General features: G+C 42.9%; 1 protein-coding gene and 1 long non-coding RNA gene across 4 annotated transcripts; one reads left to right on the top strand and one right to left on the bottom strand.

The window, feature by feature from the left end:
* Positions 1-339: 339 nt before the first annotated feature.
* On the bottom strand, positions 340-5,748 carry LOC137469134 (uncharacterized). The gene is made up of 3 exons (XR_010996355.1): positions 5,271-5,748; positions 1,945-1,995; positions 340-1,227 (listed from the first exon to the last, which is right to left on the bottom strand). It is a non-coding gene; the product is annotated as an uncharacterized lncRNA (long non-coding RNA).
* A 3,545-nt stretch (positions 5,749-9,293) lies between these two features.
* Positions 9,294-19,226, top strand: PRSS23 (serine protease 23). Of its 3 annotated transcripts, none has more exons than XM_068181566.1 (2): positions 9,294-9,401; positions 16,058-19,226. In XM_068181566.1, exon 2 carries the CDS (start codon positions 16,071-16,073, stop codon positions 17,187-17,189), a length of 1,119 nt encoding a protein of 372 aa, XP_068037667.1. In that variant the 5' UTR covers positions 9,294-9,401; positions 16,058-16,070; the 3' UTR covers positions 17,190-19,226. The 3 variants fall into 3 exon arrangements, with proteins under 3 accessions (XP_068037667.1, XP_068037666.1, XP_068037668.1); XM_068181565.1 differs by lacking the exon at positions 9,294-9,401 and adding an exon at positions 10,976-11,126; XM_068181567.1 differs by lacking the exon at positions 9,294-9,401 and adding an exon at positions 11,163-11,171.
* The last annotated feature ends 865 nt before the right edge of the window (positions 19,227-20,091 follow it).

Below are 20,091 nucleotides of genomic sequence, written 5' to 3'. Positions count from 1 at the left end.
ATTAAAAGTTCTATCCTTCACTGAATGACACAGGGGGTTGTACTACAGGATCTGACAGTCTCCTGAAACTACTATGAGGAATATGGAAAATGAAAGAATATGAAATTCAAAAGTGAGTTGAGTCCTAATGTTACAAATGAGAAGCCAAATTAAATTAGAGTAATATTTCCTACTGAAAGGAAGTTCTGGGATGCTGACTCTATTCTCGATTGTGCCAGTTACAGAGTATGCAAAATTAGACAGATGGACTAATTAGACTATCTAGACTATCTAGACTATAGATATTTTTTCCTATCATGATTGTAAATAAGGTAAGAAAGCATCTTTTTTTTTTTTTTTTAAGTTTTATAAGGTATAGCACAGTGCAGTTCCAGAGTTAAAACTTGTGGATTCCAGAGAAATAGAAATAATATATGAGCCAACATAATGCAATATTGTTCCTAATCAGACAGAGCTCCCATTTATTTCAATGAGACTATTGCCTGCAGGATCAGGTTGACAGGTCCTAATCGGGGCTCAGTCAGCTGTCAGCTTTCCCCAATGAGTGGAGTACAGGGGATTCAACTTCATCTCACCCTCCTTCTGCCATTCCTCTGCCCTCACAACAGAAGCTCCGTGTTCACATTCAGAACAAGAGCGCTCACGACACACTGATTTCATTCTGGCCAGGCCTGGCATTTCCCGTCTTTGTCAGCGTCTGCGCCTGCCTCTGTGCCGTCCTTTATTGTGAGCCTAATAAGTACATAAAGGCTGAGGAATGGGGATCCGAGCAGACTCACAGCAATGAGCCTCCAGGAGCTTGTTTGCCCGGGCAGACAGACTGGGTAAACAATTAGCTCCAGCTCCAACATTCAGATCCTGTAGAAGAATTTGATGCTTGGCACTAACTGCTCTCCATGACATTCAAAATTTGGCTTTTCTCCAATCAAATATTTAAACATTTGTGACCGTTTGTCTGGACCCAAAGCCTCGGTTAGGAATTTCTGCTCCATTCTAATTTTGTAAATGGAGATTTGGCGATTATTTACTGGGAAATTTGAAAAAAAAATGTACTTAGCTTTACAGCAAGGGTAAAAGAGAGTTTGTTTGAAAGTCATATAATGGAACAGGTCAGCACTACCAGCATATATTACCAACACTATAAGCAAAGTACACTTAGACAAAGTATAACTTGGAGTGTTGCTGTCACAGACCCTTCTGTGTTCATTGCTGGTAGCAAACAGCTGGCTTCTAATGAAACATAACAGAGAATTTGTTATTTTAAAACTGCCTTTCCATTTATAATCATGCCTGTTGCAGTACAATGGAGAATTGTATCCTTATTCCTTCATGCTGGCCATGCAGGAAATATTTAAACGAGTGCTTGTGAAGTATTTATTTTCAAATGCATTAATGATGTGTCTCCAAATCAGTAAAGTTAGTGTACCCTGAGTAATGCATTCAGGTAGTACCTTTTATATTAGGACTTTATGCTTATTACAATCCATGCCTTTTATAGTTTCAGATTGATACAGTAAAAGATACACACTATTATATAAGTCAATCTCCTGCACATCACAAACTCTTCCATTTTACTCTAATTAATTTTATCCAAACCATCTCTTCAATGTGAGTAAGGAACTTGTGTAATTTCTCAAGGAAATTAACATTCTGAATGCCACAGATCTGTCAAGCCAGCTTTGACATGGTAAATAAATAAATAAATAAAAATATTGTAAACAACATATGAAAATTTAAAGGACAATATTTTTGATTAGATGTTGGAAGAAAGTGAGAAAAAAGGTTGCTTGTTTTCCTGGCAGGCTGGACATGAGCTTGCGCTTGCTGCCATGTGTGCTTGCTGCCCGGAAAGCCGAATGTACCCTGGGCTGCATCAGAAGCAGTGTGGGCAGCAGGTCAAGGGAGGTGATCCTGCCCCTCTGCTTTGCCCTCATGGGACTCCACCTGCAGTGCTGCATCCAGCTCTGGGCTCCTCAGCACAAGAAAGACATGGACCTATTAGAGAGACACAGAAAATATTAGAGGGAAGGAAGACCTCTCCTATGAGTAAAGGCTGAGAGAGATGGGGTTGTTTAGCCTAGAGAAGAGAAGGCTCTGGGGTGACCCAATTGTGACCTTCCAGTGCCTGAAAGGGGCCTGCAAGAAAACTGAGGAGAGACTTTTTACAAGGGCATGTAGTGACAGGAGAAGGGGGAATGGCTTTAAAATGGAAGACAGAAGGTTTAGATTAGATATAAGGAAGAGATTCTTTACTGTGAGGGTGAAAGTCACTGGCACAGCTTGCCCAGAGAAATTGTGGATGCCCCATCCCTGGAAGTGTTCAAGGCCAGGTTGGATGTAGCAACCTGGTCTAGTGGAAGGTGTCCCTGCTCATGGTAGGGCGATTGGAACTAGATGATTTTTAAGATCCCTTCCAGCTCAAACCATTTTGATTCTATTATTGTTTTTCACTTGTCTTTGAGAGCAGAATCAAGCCAGTCTTGCACATAATCACTGAACTTGGTATTAATTGTTTTCTTCAGCCACCTACACACAAAATGCTTAAAAAAAACCCCAGAGCATATAGGAAAGATCACTGTGGAAGTCTTAGCCTGTGAGGTTGTACTTGCTCTGTACAAGAAGTCACAACCTGTTCAAAGGCAGAGAATGGTCCAGAGCATATTCTACAAGAGAGGGTGTTTATTGGACTTAAAACGGAAATTTAAGGCTCAGCTTCATTATATGGGCTCCAAATCAAGAGAGAGACTTCTCTGGGATCAGGCTGAGGTATTAAGCTAGTAGAAAAAGAGCAGAAAGGAAGTAGAGCAAAAGCACTCATTAACACAGATTTAAAATATCATGAAAGGAATCAGCAAAGCAACCAAGAGACTTGCAAGGAAGAAAATATCTAATTTACTTAAGCGAATACTCAGTCGGGAAAATAAGCAAAAAGAATTTGCCTGGTCACTAATAGACATCAATTTGATCCAATACATATGCCCAAATTTAGTGGCAGGATTTCTGTGACTAGACAGTTTAAATCACTTGCTATAACTCAAACAGCAAGTAATGACCTCAAGATAGCAGAAACTGTATGTCAATAAAAGGAACCAGCTCTTTCTGTCACTGGTAAGGGAAACCATTGATTTCAAATGTTTTTGAACCACAGGATAAGTATCTACTTAAAACATCTATCTGCACTGTATAGAGAAAGTGACCTAGGCTGAACAATCTATTCTGGATTTTCCACAGTAACAGTGGGACTATCTAAAAATACCTACAGCAGTTTCCTAGATTGAAAGTCAACACAGAAAATACATGTTAGCCTTGCTAGGTAACAAAGGCATAGTTCTAAGAATTAAATATTGTTGTTCACAGCTGATTCTAAAATTAAAAATTTTAAAATCGGGTGTTCCCAGAACCATTTCAAGATCTCTTGACCATTACTGTAAATTTTCAATTAGTCCTAAAACTGTAGAAGAAAAACTGTAAAGTTTGGCAGAAAGTGAGTGTGATATAAGTATTTGAATAAGATAAATAGAATGACCCAGATAACTGTCAGCTTTTTTACTTGATGTCAATCTCAGATCACATAATCAGATTGACAATATATTCCACAAATTATCAAAGTAATATAATTAACATTTATAGCAACAGATTTTGTTAAAGTATAATTCAGTCTGTGATGTAAGAGCAAGTTTTAGAATAAAAGTATGTATGTGTGTATATATATATATATATATATGTATATATATATATATATATATATATATATATATATATATAGGATGCTATAGTACGCGAGGACTTTTAGGGCCTTTGACCTTAACATATCTTGCTAAACAGCTGAAACATAAATAGAAATAACTAGACAATGATGAACTAAAGGCTGTAATGTACACCTACACTGTGATAATTTTTAGCTCAGGACTGACGGTTCTGTAAAATATCTTTCTAGCTCAAACAAGATTAGCAGCCGGTGCAGAGAACTCCATGGGTAATGCAGGAAGTCAGGCTGGATCTCAGTGCTTCATCCCAGCTATAAAACCCTCTTTGTATGCATAACTTGACTATTAAGTGAAATACCAAAATGTTTTGCATCACCTAAGGTACTGCTAGACAGGGTCCTTCCTCATTGCCCACGTTCTACTATTCCAATCAGTAGTTATATGGGATCTTCCTACTAATAGCCGTGGGTGAGGGCAGTTTAAGGACCTTTATTTCTCCTGAGAGCAGCTAAACTGCCATTCCAGGTGTATCTGTGTGGATGTCTTTGTTGGGTGTGCTACTCACTCCTTTTCTGCCCCAGGAAGTCTCCTGCTAAAGTGGCCGTGCAATGTTGCCACGGAGTTGTTCAGGATGTCTCTCAGACTTACTGTCTTAGGTTATTGATAAATGTAGGCAGATACCTATACTCTGCTCATCTTAGTTTGTATTTTCAATGAGAATTAGAAAGTAATGTGAAATTCTAAATTATATTTACAGGCTTGATGCATGACTCAGCTCCGGGTACAAACCTGGTCCCAAGTCTTGGGTTCATAGTATCTGTATCTTGATCTGATTTGTCTTGTGTGAGGCTGTATACATGTAATTAAAAACTAAATATTTCCACTTAAATCTCTCTCCTTGGTTCTAAAGGGAGCCCAGGTTAAATGAAAGAGTATAGGCTGGGTGCATATATTTGACATTTTGGAGACAGAGAGGAAATATTAACAGACCACCAGTAAATACCTGGTTCATTGTATGGAGCAGCACAGGGTTATTTTTATATATTCATCTTTGAGCTTTGAAATGCACTCAAAGTCATACTGTGTCACAAATAAGTTATAAGACTTGCTATAAATATTTCTCATAGGATATGTCTCTGCAAGACATATCATCAAATCGTTTGCCTGTCTTCCAGGCTTTGATCTGTAGATTGTAGTAATTAGTGCTGGGAAAGATCCATTGGATTGCCTAAACTGCTACATGATATTCAGCATTTCCCCTTCCTAATGTTTTGCCTCACACAGTTTATATATCCAGGGGGCAGGGGGCAGAAATCCCCTGGTATATTATTTCACAACCAATTCACACAGTGATTTTTCTGGTGAGGTTTAGCCCAAATACATGTTTTTTAATCTCATTGCATGAAAGTCTTGTCATTATACTCCTCAGTGTCATGTGAAATAATACCTCCTTAGGGTGCTATATACCCTGCACTGCAACTGCAGATTATTAGATTCATCCTATCATAAACTATGCAAGTTTTCTTTATTCATCTTTTATGTATTTTTTTCTTTCTTATTTACCTCCAATCTGTCTATGTCTCACGTGGAGCTACGTAGCCAGACCTAAATACAGTCCTGCAGCTGCAGTCATAGCTGAGAAGCATAAAATTGCTGTAAGTACCTTGCAAATGAAAGATGTCAGTTTGTCACATGGGAAAGAAAAGGATGATAGGTTAGTGAAACAGGTTACCTCTTTGGGAGAAAAATCATCATTCTCTTTATAGTTGGATACAACAGATTTGGAAAACAACCCAAGTTCGTCTTGACAAGATGCAAACAAGAGCCAGCCAAGAGCAATTCTCTGGTGAGGAGCATGTCCACTCCACACAAGCTGTCTAGGCTGCCTCTATTGATGCCCAAGACAAAAAAATTCCAGACTGTAATTCCATAATGATATCAGCATCTAACATGGGTAGGCTGGATTGCCTCCTCTTCTCTGCTTAAAGACAGCCTTCCCTAGGCTATTGACATAATTTTTAGATGGCTAAAATTAGCCAAGGCTGATCTTGCTTACTTGTTCCCAAGCTAATCACTATGATTCCTCCTCCTGTTTCAGAATAGAAGCCCCTTACAGATGGCCCCATGTGCTGGCTTTGATGGCTAAACAACCCTCCCATGTGCCTTGGGCCCTCATGTTCATTTCCCTTAGAAGCACTGATACACGGGACATTATGTTGACTCACAGAAATTCTACCAGCAAAAGCTTATATGACCAAGAAATTGAGACAGAAATACTAAAAAAAAAAAAAAAAAAAAAGAAAAAAAAAAAAAATAGTCCCAGTCCCTGGTTAGTTCTTCTTTTTCTTTGCCTCCCTAGGATGGGGAGATAGACCTGATTTTGTTGTCCCCACAGGGTCTACATCCATTGCAGGGTGATCTTCACAAGAACACCAGCTAGTTTAGACCATAGCTAAAACACAGTCTGAAATATGATGAGGTCCTTCAGAGTTCACACTGCTAACTTCAAGGTGCCTCCATGCTCCTGCAAGATGACCAGGTATCAAAATTAGTATGAGCTCTCATACTAATAAGCATCTCACTAGAAATGCTACCAAATCTGGCTGTACAATGTGATAAGAAAGGCCTTTCCCTGCCCTGCAGGGTGGGCTCTCACTGTGGGGAGAACCTTCTGTTTTGCCATGTATATTGAATATGGGATTCTCTTAAAATAAGCTGGGCATGAGGTGAGTATTATCTCCAACAGAAGCTGAAAAAATTGTCTACTAAAATCCTCAACGACCTTGTGAATATACAATAGTTTCATGGTCACATACAGCACTTAGAAAATGTTGCAGCTCAATATTCTTAAATGAGCACTTAATGGGTTCAAAGTCACCAGACAGAGCAGTGACACCACCGGCAGAATCTAAACCCAGCAGTTAGACACAGGCTGGCATGAAAACAAAAACAGTAGTGATAAATTCAATCCAATTTTGCATAACACTGAAGGTCCCATTTTTTAGGAAATTCCTGAAGTTCTCAGAGAGAGCAGTTGCAGGGCAGTGGATGTTTTATTTTTAAGGTGTCATTTTGGAATGACTTCACTGTAGTGATATGCTGTTTATTCAAATGGCGAAGACGCAGAGTCTTAAAAGAATCTCAGTCTTGCTGGAGAAAATCCAGATGCCTGTTTTGTTTCAACAAGTTTTCACTATCATGAAATTAAAGAGGTACTGTTAGTTTAAATATCAATCATCAGAAATGTTTTCAATAACATGAATAGTAGGAATTCTCAATAGTTAAGAGTGTATATAATATATATAGCTGTGAATTTTGAAACAAGTTGAATTTAAAATATGAATTCTCTTTTTCTTCTTTCTATGCACCTCATAGTTTGATCAAAACTATCCACATAATATACTCTACTTAGAGAATCCCATGTCATGTCTGACAGATATGGATAATCCCATTAAGCCTTTAAATTGAAAATTCTGGTGGGGGTGGGGGGGAAACAGCTACAAAATAATTCCTAAACTACTGTATTTTTAGTCCAATGTTCCCTCTTGTATTTCCCACATAGTAGTAGATTAGTTCTCCAGTAGATTTAGAAACTTTCTGTAAAGCTTGAGTTTTCTCAGGCAAAGCCTTTTGTTTGCAGTTATATCTGCAGGTGCAGTAGAAACCTTCCCCTGTCTGAGTGAATTGCAACTAGATGCTCAAACATCCCTATACACCCAGGAAGAAGATGGACACACTGAGTGGGCTTCACATAATGTAACTGTAGGCACCAAAAAGTTAGATTTAACTTCTTATGATAGACAGCAGAATAAAATGAGTGCTTTTAAGGAAGGATTGTCTGACCTAACTTACATCCTATTTTAGGATGTGATTGTTTGCAAAAGACCTGCAAAAGGAACCTAGAGTGGTCATGACTAGCTTTTAGTTGTCTTTATTCATCAGTGGAATCCGCTGCAAGGCTAGGGCCCTCCTCCCTGCTGCTCCACAGTGTCACTCGCTGGTGACAAGATTTTTGCCAAGACAGGAAGGATATTGTATACATTCAGCTGTCAGTTTTCCCACTTGGCAATCTTTTCCATAAACTAAACAACTCAGATTCCCAGTCCTGGCATGCTTCCTTTCAGAGCTGACAGTAAAAGCATTTAGCTTCTGGGAACTAGGAATAAGTACCTTCCCCACCACCCTTGCATCCACAGTCTTGAAAAAGCTGAGGAAGAGTTCCTTCTCTCCTAGTGGTATCATCTTGTGGTGCAGCACATCTGAGGTGAATGTCTGTCCTTCCCTTTCCCATCAGCAAAGCACCCAGTCATGGGAGAGTCGCCACTGTAATTGTCATCCAAACACTTCATTGAGATAGGATATGCTCTCACACTTGTTGCACAGATTTGGAAACTGTGGCACCAGCGCCTTCCTTCAAATCTTGAACTGATGTAGGAGTGGGGATGAGAGAAGTACTTGCTTCTCCAAAGTCCAAGTCTGCATAATTCTTGCATTCAAAATAGACTGTTTTAAAAGGGATAGAGAGCGTCTTGACCTTTAACCTTCTCCAACAGTTAAAAAACATTTCAGGAAACAGGGCATCAGTGAGAGGGGTCTGCGTCCCAGGGAAAGTAGAAGGAGCTGGCTGGAGAGCTGCCATTGCAGTGGGGAACTCCAAGGACTTTTCTTCTGCATTGCATCAGCAGTGAGCAATGGGGAGACTCGTTTGAGCCAACTGTGGGTTGTCATTCTTCCTTCCAGATTCAGTGGCCTCTGAAATCACTTCATTGTCTGCAGTGGAATCTGGCAGAGGACCATAATGCCAGGTTACTTCACTTCCCTGCAGAATAAAAGATTTCTTCAACCATGAGAAATTATCTCCTGACAGTGCCATTCATTAGGGCTCCCACCTGTAGACTGTTTCATTTTCAGCTTACTCACAGGGTGCTGAAAAGTCAGTGTGTGTGTTATCACTTGACAATATAGTACAGCTAATACCTCTTCACCTTTATGTATGTTGTCACTTGCTGCTCTTTGCCTCAACATTGGCTCACAGTAGCATTCAGATCTTGGACTTCACTCTCTTTAAAAAAACAAACAAACAAACAAACTTGTGCAGCCCAATTTCACCAGAGCTCTTGTTTCTTAAGATTATACACATAGGGGAAAAAGAAATTGATATGTGGTTTTTTTTTTTTCTCTTTTGAATTAGAAAGTTAAAACATAAAATTTTGTCTATAGAGGCTCAATAGAACAGGACAGTAGTTTGTTATTTCTAAAGACAGGCCAGACAAACTGTCTTTTCTGAGATTATGGTTTAATGTATACACTAAAACTAATAGAAATCAGAAGTTTTTATGACAACAAAATGCCTTGTAAATAAATTTAAAACTAAACATTCTTCTCCACTCCTTTTGTCATGACAGTTTTGCCCAACACTTTCTGTAAGGTTTCATTCTCAGGAGGGGGCCTGTAAACACCAAGCCTTGTAGTTCTTATTCATCCATCTGTGTTGTACATAGACACACTCTTCATGGAATCACATCATCATAGGGTGGCTTGGGTTGGAAGTGATCTCAGAGATCTTCTAGCTACAAACGCCCAGCTACATGCAAGGACAATTTCCACTGCTGCTGCTTCAGGCATAGAAGGTTTGCAGTCCTGTATTGTATGATGGATAACCCAGGGCATTCCAAACACCTACAACTAAGTGAGGTGAGCCCCACTGTATACATCTTAGCATCTCTGTATCTCTGTCCCCCTGTCTGCTGTAAAAACTTCTATCAGCATTGTATCATCGAGGATAGTGTCTATTTGAATTTGTGTCTGGAAGGCCCTGGAGCACATATGGCAGCTGTGACACAAGAGACTGCACGTCCATGGGAAGCAAGAACCTAGCTGGACCACTGCTGCAGCGCTGAGACCCACTGTAACCAAACCTCACAACATTTTCACCCCTACAAGGCATGGGCCAGCCCTTCCATCCATGCAAATCATCAGATGTGTGTGTACAGGGAAAAGCTTCTGAGCTTGCACATCTTTTCAGGATGTGATTAGACAGAGTCACATTAGGAAGGGATCTCTGGTTAGTATGGCATTGCAGACAGAGCCTGACTTGTCTGCTGCCTTTGCTGATACTCCAGGGACCTGCCTCACTGTTGCATGGTCATTCCATCATGGCCCAAGTGCAGCTGCACTGGTGTCACCAGCCCTTCTCCAACACCGGTTGTATTCTCTAGCTGTCTGTGTTCTCTAGCTGTCTGAGCAGTTACTTTTTTTTTTTTTTTATTTAGTACATGCTTTTTCCATTCATTTGGCAAAATCTTTCTGTAGACCCAGATGGGGATGGTGCTAGGGCCAAGAAAATGCAAATTAGAAAAATCATGTCTGAGAATGTAAGATCCTGTCATATTACTGCTCTTCAGATTGTCCATGGGTGAGACAAAGGTTTTGCTTTACTTCAGGCTCTCCTCATCCTTTGTAAGGGCAGCAGCGGGTTGAAAAGGTCGGTAGAAGACTGCAAATAAATTGACTCCTACGAAATTTGTATTTCCTTTCTGAAATAAAAGTGATCAGCTGAGAATTTTGAAAAAAAACCCCTTTTTTGGTGACTTTTTCTTGTGGAATTAAAACATTGCAAGGATTTTTGCCTTCTTGGCTCTGGTTTCCTCTTTTCTTGCCAGATATCATTATAAGGCTTCAAGAAGGATGAGTAATTAAAACCCATGCGAACAGTGTGTCGGACAATTAAATTTAAATGTCCGCTTGATGAGGCAACACGGGTGAGTGACCGCAGAGCTCCTGGAGCTGATGCCCTGCGGAGGCAGGAAGGGCCGAGGGGGTTCAACCTGCTCAGAGGGACCCTCTGAAAAGGGATCTGGGGACCAAGAACCTCTTGCCCTCGGGGCTGCAGAGGTGCCACGGGCTGCACCCCAAAATCTCGCACCGAGACGGCAGCCCCTGAACCACCCGTAGTGCCAGAACACCGCCAAAAAAAAAAAAAAAATAAAACAAGGTTGGGGAAAACCCCCTCCGTTTTTCCCCGGGAAATAAATGAAAATAGCAGTAAAGGATTAAAAGCGGGGGTGCCGCCGCACAGGACGCACTGGGGCGGCAGCCCGAGGGGCAGTGCGCGGAGGGACGGCCCGGGCGCGGCAGGGGCGGCGCGGCGGGGCCCCGCGGGCGGGCGGCGATGCCGGCGGGAGTGCTGCGGGGCGGGGCGGCGGCGGGATCCAGCGGCGGGATCCACCTGCGGGAGGCGCCGCTCCGCTCCGCCCCGCCCCGCTCCGCTCCGAGCGCGCCGCCGAGGGCCGGCGCCCGGCGGGAGGGAGGGGAGGCGCTCCCGAGCCCCGCGGAGGCGGCGGGAGAGATGGGACCGGCACCGGCCCCGCCACCTGCCTGAGCCGCTCCCGGAGCCGCCGCCGCTGCTGCGGGGAGCCGGTAGGTAGCGGGCCCCGCCGGCAGGGAGGGCGCCGCGGGGTGCGGGTCGCCCCGGGGGACAAAGGGGCGGCGGGAGGATGGCGAGCGCCGGGCTCGCCCTGCGCTGCCCCGGGCAGTGCCTCACCTGCCGGCGCCCAGGGCGCCCGGCCGAGCGGGACGCCGGGCGGTGGGAGCGGCTGTCCCGGCCCGGAGCGAGCGCTCCGTGCGCGCCGGGCTTAATGTTTAACCCCGCTCGCATCCACCGGAGCGCACCGGGCGCCGCCTCCCCGGCGGCGCCGGCGACAAAAGGGCGAGCGCGGCTGCTGCGCGCCGGTCCCCGCTGCCGGTGCCCGCTGCGGGTCCGCCGCTGCGGCGGCCGGCGCCGCTGCCGGTGACCAACTCTGAAAGGACGGCGGGTGAGGGAGCAGCTGGGTTAAAATTCACCTTTGCTGCCTTTTCATGCTTTAGAGGTGTCTGAAGGCAGCGTTCCGCTGCGGTGCTGTACTTGGATTCGTCAATATGTTTGAGTTCATTAGTATTTTTGGGGTGACCTTTTTAGACATACGTGACACGAGCTCTTCAGTGAAGCGGCCGCTGGAGCCTGGGGAAGTTGTTTTTTGTCTCCTGCCCCGAGCAAGGTCCGAGGGCTTGGTACGGTCCCACCGGGACCCAGCTTGCGCAGCTGCCCCGTCACTCAGGTGGTTTGGAAGCCCCGGGGATGCAGGTCCTTTCTGTAGCTTTACCCCGATATTCAAAGTGACCGTCACCGTCTGCTCGTAATGCAGTTTGCTCTCGTACCGTGATACCGAAGCTGCTTGACATGAAGGGAAAGAGAAAGAAGAAAAAAAGGAGGGTGAAAGGAGGCAGTTCTGGGAATCGGACTCAATGGAAGCACGTACTATGCTCCCTTTTCTCTGTGTGTCCGTGTCACTGGTACAAGTGCCAAAATAGCCGCTGTGCCCGGTGTGTATGTTAATGGGCACACCCCTGGCCTGCCAGTATCAAAGTTAGTTTCAGGTTTTCCAAGGCATCTCTTCCTACAGCCCTCAGTCTAGCAGGCAAGGCAGTGTAACCCTCGCACCAGGGTGGTGCAGCATCTCAGGCAGGCTAATAAAGTTGTTAGATTTTAATGGCAGGAAGGCTTCTGTAGTTATTAAAGTGCAACTGCATTATTTTTGCTGTGTTTTAACAAGTTCTGTGACCAGGAAAACCAGCAGAGGTATTTTGGCACAGCACTGACAGTGATTTAGTTCTCCTTTATGATTTGGTTTGAGGCAGATTTTTCTCTCTCACTGTCTTGGTTTTCTCTTTTTTTTTTTTTTTTTTTTTGATATGTTAATCTTTCTGGCTTCCAGCAGTGTGGAAAAACTTTCTTCATTTCAAAATGTAATGGAGACTGGTTCATGGACTTTCATACTAGATGATCCATGATTTATTGTTATTTAACCATCTACTACAAGAACCACCCCCGAAGTAGTGAACTCTTGCAGAAAAATTAATTGCTTATTAGAAAATTATTCATGTCCATCCTGGACAAGGCAGTTTTCTTTCAGCAGCATCTATCTTGGGGCGTGAATGCCCACAGCAAGCAGGAAAATGTGTCTGTAAAGTGTTTTAGCAGCATGGAGAGCCCCGGGGTAGCTGTCACTGTTTCCATTCTCTAAACAATTTTAATGCCATTAGCGAGTGTGATTATGTACAAACCGCTTCTAGGGGGTTCCTAGGCTGGATGTCAGAGCAGGGCTTTGTGCTGAGTCAAAGGGTGGATTGAGTTTATGACACAGTTTAAATAGAAACAGAAGAGCAGAGCTACAGTAGACCAGCACATCGTAATTCATTCAGTACCGCTCTGTGATAGCCGTGCAGGGAAGTGCTCGCTCCTTACCAGTCTGCTCAATTTGAGAACACCTCTCAGGGTCACCCTTGAGTAAGTAGCTGAGGACAGAGAGTTTTAACCCTGGGTTTTTTTGCAGCTGTTTGATTGTGTTTCAAATGAGAAGAAAAAGTTAAAGGAAAGAAGAGCCTTACTGGAAAGTCTCTGTTTATAGACTGCTTTTTCAATTCCTTCATTTTTAAGAGGAAGGGTCTACACAGAAAGAGGTACTGTGCACTAATTTGCATCCTGTTATAAATAAAACATAGTTGTTCCATTTATAGCTCCCCAGATCTGATTTAGTACCAGTTATGTCTCCAGATGGGATATAACTATGAAGACTTCAGTAAATGAGCACTGTTTAGCTTTATAGGTATAAACTCACAACTGTATTTTATTGTCAGGTTTAAATAATATTTTAAATAATAGAAAAGTTCTATAACTGATGAAAAGGCTTTTTTATCCTCTAGAGCTGCAATATGATCACAGCACAGAAGCAGTCGGGGAGGGCGGGTGGGAGGCTTGCTCAGAGACGTGAAGTGGAGTGAGTACCACTTTACACAGCGCAGCACAGACACAAATACCATCTTCTGAAGCCTTTTTTCTGGGACCAGCTCGAGTCCCATCTCGTCTTGTTCTCTTCATAGGGCGGCTGCCCTCTGCTGTCTAAAGCTGCCCTTCCAAGTGCTGGCGGTGCTGTGGTGGTGGTGGTGGAGAGATAAGGCAGAGCAGGTTGCAGGGCGAGGTAATCTCTCTTCTCAGTCCAGATGATAATCTCTCTTCTCAGTCCAGATGATAATCTCGGAGGAAGCAGAGGAGCTGTTTGGCACAAAGTCCCTTCACCGGGTCGCCGTGCTGACAGGCAGGGGAATCTGGCTGCTTGTGCAAATAACAACTGACAAGACGCCTCTGGTTTTGCCCTGCCAGCTAAATAAACCTGCCAAAGGCTAGCAGAGGCTCAGTTAGCATGAATGGGTTTTAGCTCCAAGAAGTGTCATGAGTGGTGCAATTTAGAGAGATGCAATCTGTCAAGAAATCTGAGGGCAGTGAGGTCAAACTGCCTAGAAATATGTGCTCTTAATGGTGGCATCAGCTACCTGATGCACAGCTTAACCATGGTTTAGTCTGCTGTCAGCTTTTAACTGTGAAACCAATAAGCACTGCTGCATGCAGCCCTCACTGACACAAACAGGACAGCTAGCAGTTATCTTATGCCAGTGTATATTGTCTTTGTGGGGATGGAGCAGTGTCATTTGCCTCTGTTACCGTCTTTTTTTTTTTCTGTCTTCAAAATCACTGCCCTACATCAATAGATGTGATAATACAGCAGGTGTTCCCTGGGCCATCCTTACAGCAGTTTGGAACTCTCTATTTCATAGCTTGCGAAATGCAGCCACATCCAATATTAAGATTTGCTGTGGAAGGAGTCAGAGGAGCGGTTGGTTTTCCTTGAATACCAAGTATTTTCTGATTTTGAGACATCCAAAATGATATGATTCTGATTAATGTTTAAAATGGCTTGTATTTGCCAGCATGAGTCATCGATTAGGTATAATGCATCATATTTGGTGCATTTAGACTAACCTAGGAAAAAAGTATGTTCCTTTAAAGATGTCCTGTTTGTTAATGAAAAATTTGCCAACAGAATGTGTGGTCACTTCTGAAAAAGTCAGTACCTGCCTCTGTGGGTTTCAGTAGCATCAGTTCTGTTCAACTACATCTGTTTTTTGTACTTGAAGTCTTTTGATATCTTGCATGAGTCAGTTGATATTTTAAACATTGTGTGCTTTAATGATAGCCTCTGTTCCCAAAGAGGATGGTACCAAAAATCTAAGAATCTAGGCCTAATATTTGAGTTGAACACCACTGGACATCAGCAACCTGTAGCTTTCAAAGTCTTTTTTGGTGCAACTTAGGGATGGAGTATTCCTATGAAAAGTGTTGGAGAGAAGGATTTTTCTTTTTTTATTCTTAGATAGCTATGGTCATTTCCTGTATGATTTGCTTTGGTTTACTCGTTTGAGGCATTTAAGGAATGATGCTGCAGTTGTGATCAGTGTAACCTCAGCAGGGTTTTAAATATGTGTAAGCTCAACTTAATTGTGAACTTTCGTTTGAATAATCTTTGTGTGAGGGAGATCCTGCCTGCCTTCTTGCCCAGGGCACAGTGCCTCCTGCAGCGATCCAGCTGTATGGCTAATTTTCAAATAAACTGAAGTTACACATTTTTTGACACAGTACTAGTGCATGCTGTTCTCTGCAGTCTCAGGCACTCTCCCTGCGGTTCATAAACACATTTACAGCCACATTTACCTCCCTGTGCTCAGAGGGGGTTGGTTTGCATTTCTAATTAATTGAGTTTACAAAGCAATAAGCCAGTGTGTTAACTGAAAATTCCCTCAAGAATTGTAATCTTCCTTCATTAGCTGCCTGTGTGTAATCATATCACCCTTTCTTATGTAAGCCTCAGGGAGAGCCAGTGCCATGTGGTGCAGAGCCTTTGTCTGGTGTGAGTTGCCAGGGGAAGTGAGTCTCCTCTGTGGTCATCCTGTCAGGTCACCTTCTTTGTCCTTCCCCACCTGTCCCTACCATGAGCCTGATGTCTCTGGCTGAGACAGCAAATGGTGTGAAGAGATTTAAAGGACATCTTTCGGCAAAGTCAGAGAGTAGGGGAGAGCTTTCAGAGAGTGTTCTAATCTAGCTGAAGACAGACACATTTACTTTTTGCAGGAGCTTTTTTTACTGGATGAATGGATTTAAACAGAATCTGAATTTTCTTTAAACTGTGTGAAGACAAGTACTATAACTTCCCGCTGATGTCAGCTGGGAGTTGGTGGCTCAGCACAGCTAAGGATTAAATGTCCTGTATTTCAGTGTTAACCTGGGACACTTGTTTCAAGACTCAGGCTAAGGCATTTGTTTGACACAGAAATCTGTGCTACTTGATGTAAGTTAACTCCATTCAAATCACTTGACCCTTATTACATTTATACTGGGTTAGCAAGCCACTACTTAGCAAGGTAGGATAATCTTGCAACAAGTTTGGGTGAATAATTGTATTTGCTTTTGCTTTCCACAGACCGACATTCAGAATGGCAGCCCTGTCCACTTTAATCCTTCTTTTGTGTGCTGCTCAAGATGTGATGCCTTCCAGTCCTCACTGGAAGCCAACCTGGCCATCTTACAGAGTACCCGTTATCCTGCCACAGTCTACCCTGAACTTGGACAAACCACAGTTTGATGCTGAAGCCAGACTGGAAGTGGTATCTCCATGTGGCCCAGCATGCCACAAAAGTTCTCCTCTGCCAACTTATGAAGAAGTGAAGAACTACCTGTCCTATGAAACCTTGTATGCTAATGGCAGCCTCACTGAAACTGAAGTGGGCATATATATTCTGAGCAACGGCGGCGATGGGTCTCGAGGCAGATCTCGAACTAAGAGGCAGATCTATGGCTATGACAGCAGGTTTAGCATTTTTGGGAAAGACTTCTTGTTGAATTACCCATTCTCCACATCGGTGAAGCTCTCTACAGGTTGCACGGGGACACTGGTGGCTGAAAAGCATGTTCTTACTGCCGCTCATTGTATCCATGATGGAAAGAGTTATGTCAAAGGAGCTCAGAAACTGCGGGTGGGGTTCCTAAAGCCCAAACAGAAGGATGGCGGCAAAGGGTCCAATATCACCAACTCGGCAATGCCTGAGAAAATGAAATTCCAATGGATCCGAGTGAAACGGACGCATGTCCCCAAAGGATGGATCAAAGGCAATGCCAATGACATTGGCATGGATTATGACTATGCCCTGTTAGAGCTGAAGAAGCCACATAAAAGAAAGTTTATGAAGATAGGTGTGAGCCCACCAGCAAGACACTTACCTGGAGGGAGGATTCACTTCTCTGGCTACGACAATGACCGTCCGGGAAACCTGGTTTACCGTTTTTGTGATGTCAAAGATGAAACGTACGACCTGTTGTACCAGCAGTGCGATGCCCAGCCGGGTGCCAGTGGATCTGGGGTGTATGTGAGGATGTGGAAGAGGCAGAATCACAAATGGGAACGTAAAATTATTGGTATATTTTCAGGCCATCAGTGGGTGGACATGAATGGCACCCCGCAGGATTTCAATGTAGCTGTTCGCATTACACCCCTCAAATACGCACAGATCTGTTACTGGATCAAAGGCAACTACCTTGACTGCAGGGAAGGATAAAGACAATGAAACTCCATGAAAGCACTTAATGACTGGTTTTAGTTACTCATCTGAGGAAAGGCTAGACTTGTGCTGCAAATGTATGTGATCATGTAACATCGGGAGGTGATACATAGCTTTTCAAGCCAGCCACCTTGTTCTTAGGACAGGGACTGGGTGGTGCTATCATTACAGCCTGAAACTGGGGAGAAAGGAGCGTCTGCTGGGTGGGGAAGGAGCAGGTGGACTTGCTGAATTTGCAGCTGAGCAACTGAAGATTAATTAGGGGCGGATCAGTAAACAGTATGAAAACAGAACCGTCTCCAAAGAATCTTGTAAAAGGGACGCTGTTGACTATCTCATGCCTACAATGTTTGTTTTAATAAATCCTAGGATTAGTAGAAATGCTTTGATCTGAACTTTTAAAAGAAAATATTTCTATGCTGTTGGGGGCTGAAGAGGGGCATTTAATGGTGTTTGCAACCCAAACATTACAGCTTTGTGTTCCTGCATGAGAAAAGGGAGTGTGAAAAGGGCAAGGCATGCGCCATGGGAGATGAATGCCACACAAATAGCGTGAAGGGTAAATAACCACATAACACTTCTAACGTCCTTTCAGCCTGAGTGATTTGAGACTTTATTAGTAACATAGTTAAGAAAAATGCTTTTTGAGCAGACAGACCTTGATGTTGTAAGGATTTGACTGTGAAGATAATGTTGGTCATATGATCAGTGCCGTTACATCCTGCTTTGAGAAACACTAATTGCACATGGGATTAAGTCTATATAGGAGCTGGGACCTATGAAGGAGCAGGATCCCTATGAATATACTAGAAAGCATGTGGGGAAAGGGGCTTTTCTGTTTATGACCTATTTAGGCCTTTTAAGGAAAATCTCATGTCAGTAACTCAGATTTTCAGAGGGGAAGCCTATCTTCAGTCTTGCTGTCTATCTGAATTGCATCCTGCAGAACAGGTAAAGGAGAGAGCAAGACAAGGGCTCTACTGAGTTTTCCCCCTATTTGTTGAAGATCCTTGCTGTTCTACCTATTTGTAAGTCTAAGGTCCCTAACGTAGTGGCACCCTAGACTTACAAATGTCTCTCAGCCTTTGACAGTGTAATTTGGTCATCTTGACTAATGTTTCTTGCATTTTTGGAATAGGAATACTCCTCCCCACCTAGCTGTTGAGTTACAAATAATTCTTGGCAAATGCACAGTTCAGGATTTCTGCAGCTGGAATAGAACCAAGTTATAGGATGCAGCCTGGGTTTGCTGTGAGGTGATCCTCTGCTGTCTTACAGATAACAGTGATATTTTTACTATAGAAGCATTAGAGTTGAAAAAAGAACTGTCTTTGGGGTAAAAAACAGCACAGCTAAATACTGTAGCTCAGCAAAGAGCATTCGGAAGTCAACGTGGTCTGTACAAACAGCCTTTCTTAGATGGGTTGTGCCGCTGTATTTCAGTAACATGGTTGAGGACATGATGCCATGTCATGATTATTTTTTTAAGTAGGAGGATAGACACTGGCTCCAGTTCCTCTTTCATCCATCACTCACTGACTCCTGAAGCTTCCCAAATTGCCCATGGTGCTTGGTGTTGTGGGGCAAATGCAAGTCCCTGGTGAGAAATATCAAAGCTGGGAAGGAGTGAATCCAGGCAGAGCTTCACTGTGCTATACCAATACAAGGAAAATGTTAATTCAGCTAAGCCTTTTTTTACACTCTACTAATTACTACGGCATTTGTAAACATATGCCTGATGGTGCTTTATCTTTGTGGTGGCTTTGGCTCTAGTTCTTACAAACATTTGTGCTGGAGCTGCCCATGATTATTATTTTTATAGAAGCAGTGTACAAAAATGTGGACTCTCATGTGGGTTTTTGGTGCACTCAGATACAAGCAGTTACTAATGCTTTGAAATATGAATAATCACCATATGTATCTGATGGTCTTTTTCTGACTTTTTGTTTTAATTTCCTTTACTCTATGGATGTTATCTGGAGCACTTTTGTTTGAATGTATCACAGTGAATAAAGAAAAGTTATGGAATTTCAATGCAGACATTCTTGTATTTGTGCTGTATTGGGTTGCACTTTCAATCTCATTTCAGCTACTTATTTGTAAAGACATTCAGATACAGATTTATTAAAATCCTCAGTGCTGCTTATTTTCTTTCAATTTTCTTCTGCTCTCACCTGTTCAAAGTGTTTGTTTTGGTGTATTGTTTTTGGTTTGTTTGGTAGGCATAATTACTTTATGCATTTGGATGCTAATAATCAATCTTAGCTTTTGTATGACTCTTACAGTTCCAAAGCCAGTCATGAGCTCTGATTAGTTAGAGCTGAAAATAACCTATTAGACTGAAAAGCCACATTGTTTTTATGAACTTCAGGGTAAATAAACTATGGAGGAATGTGAACCAGTCAGTATAAGGTCATAATTGAGGTCAGTCCATCTTCTTTTTCTTTTAGTTGATGTAGTATAAAAAAAGTTCCTTTGAGGCCAACAGTGAGCTCCACAGTTTTTAGAGAAACACTGGATGCAGAAAGTTTTTCATTTTGAAATTGCTGCTTGTACAACTTTTGTAACCTCTAACAGTGCATGCTATGTCACATGGGCTTGAGAACCTCAGTCCTGAATTATTGGACGTACTTCCCATCCACTGATCCTGTGTTCTCAACTGCTTTCTCAGACTGTAGTCTAAGAACTTTTCACAGAATCAGAGAACCATTTAGGCTGGAAAAGATCTTTAAGATCTTCAAGGCCAACTGTAAACCTAACACTGCCAGGTCCACCACTAAGCCACATCCCAAAGCGCCATATTTATGTGTCTTTTGAAAACCTCAAGGGGTGGTGGCTCCACCACTTCCCTGGGCAGCCCGTTCCAATGCTTGACAATCCTTTTGTTGGAGACAGTTTC

This window comes from Anomalospiza imberbis, chromosome 2, assembly GCF_031753505.1.
Source record: "Anomalospiza imberbis isolate Cuckoo-Finch-1a 21T00152 chromosome 2, ASM3175350v1, whole genome shotgun sequence".
NCBI classification, from domain to species: domain Eukaryota; kingdom Metazoa; phylum Chordata; class Aves; order Passeriformes; family Viduidae; genus Anomalospiza; species Anomalospiza imberbis.
The sequence above is the reverse complement of the archived record's forward strand: the minus strand, read 5'-3'. Positions and strand labels throughout refer to the sequence as shown.

What these genes read in the sequence shown, in the direction of transcription:
- PRSS23 (XM_068181566.1), top strand. Translation starts at nt 16,071, where the DNA reads ATGGCAGCCCTGTCCACTTTAATCCTTCTTTTGTGTGCTGCTCAAGAT.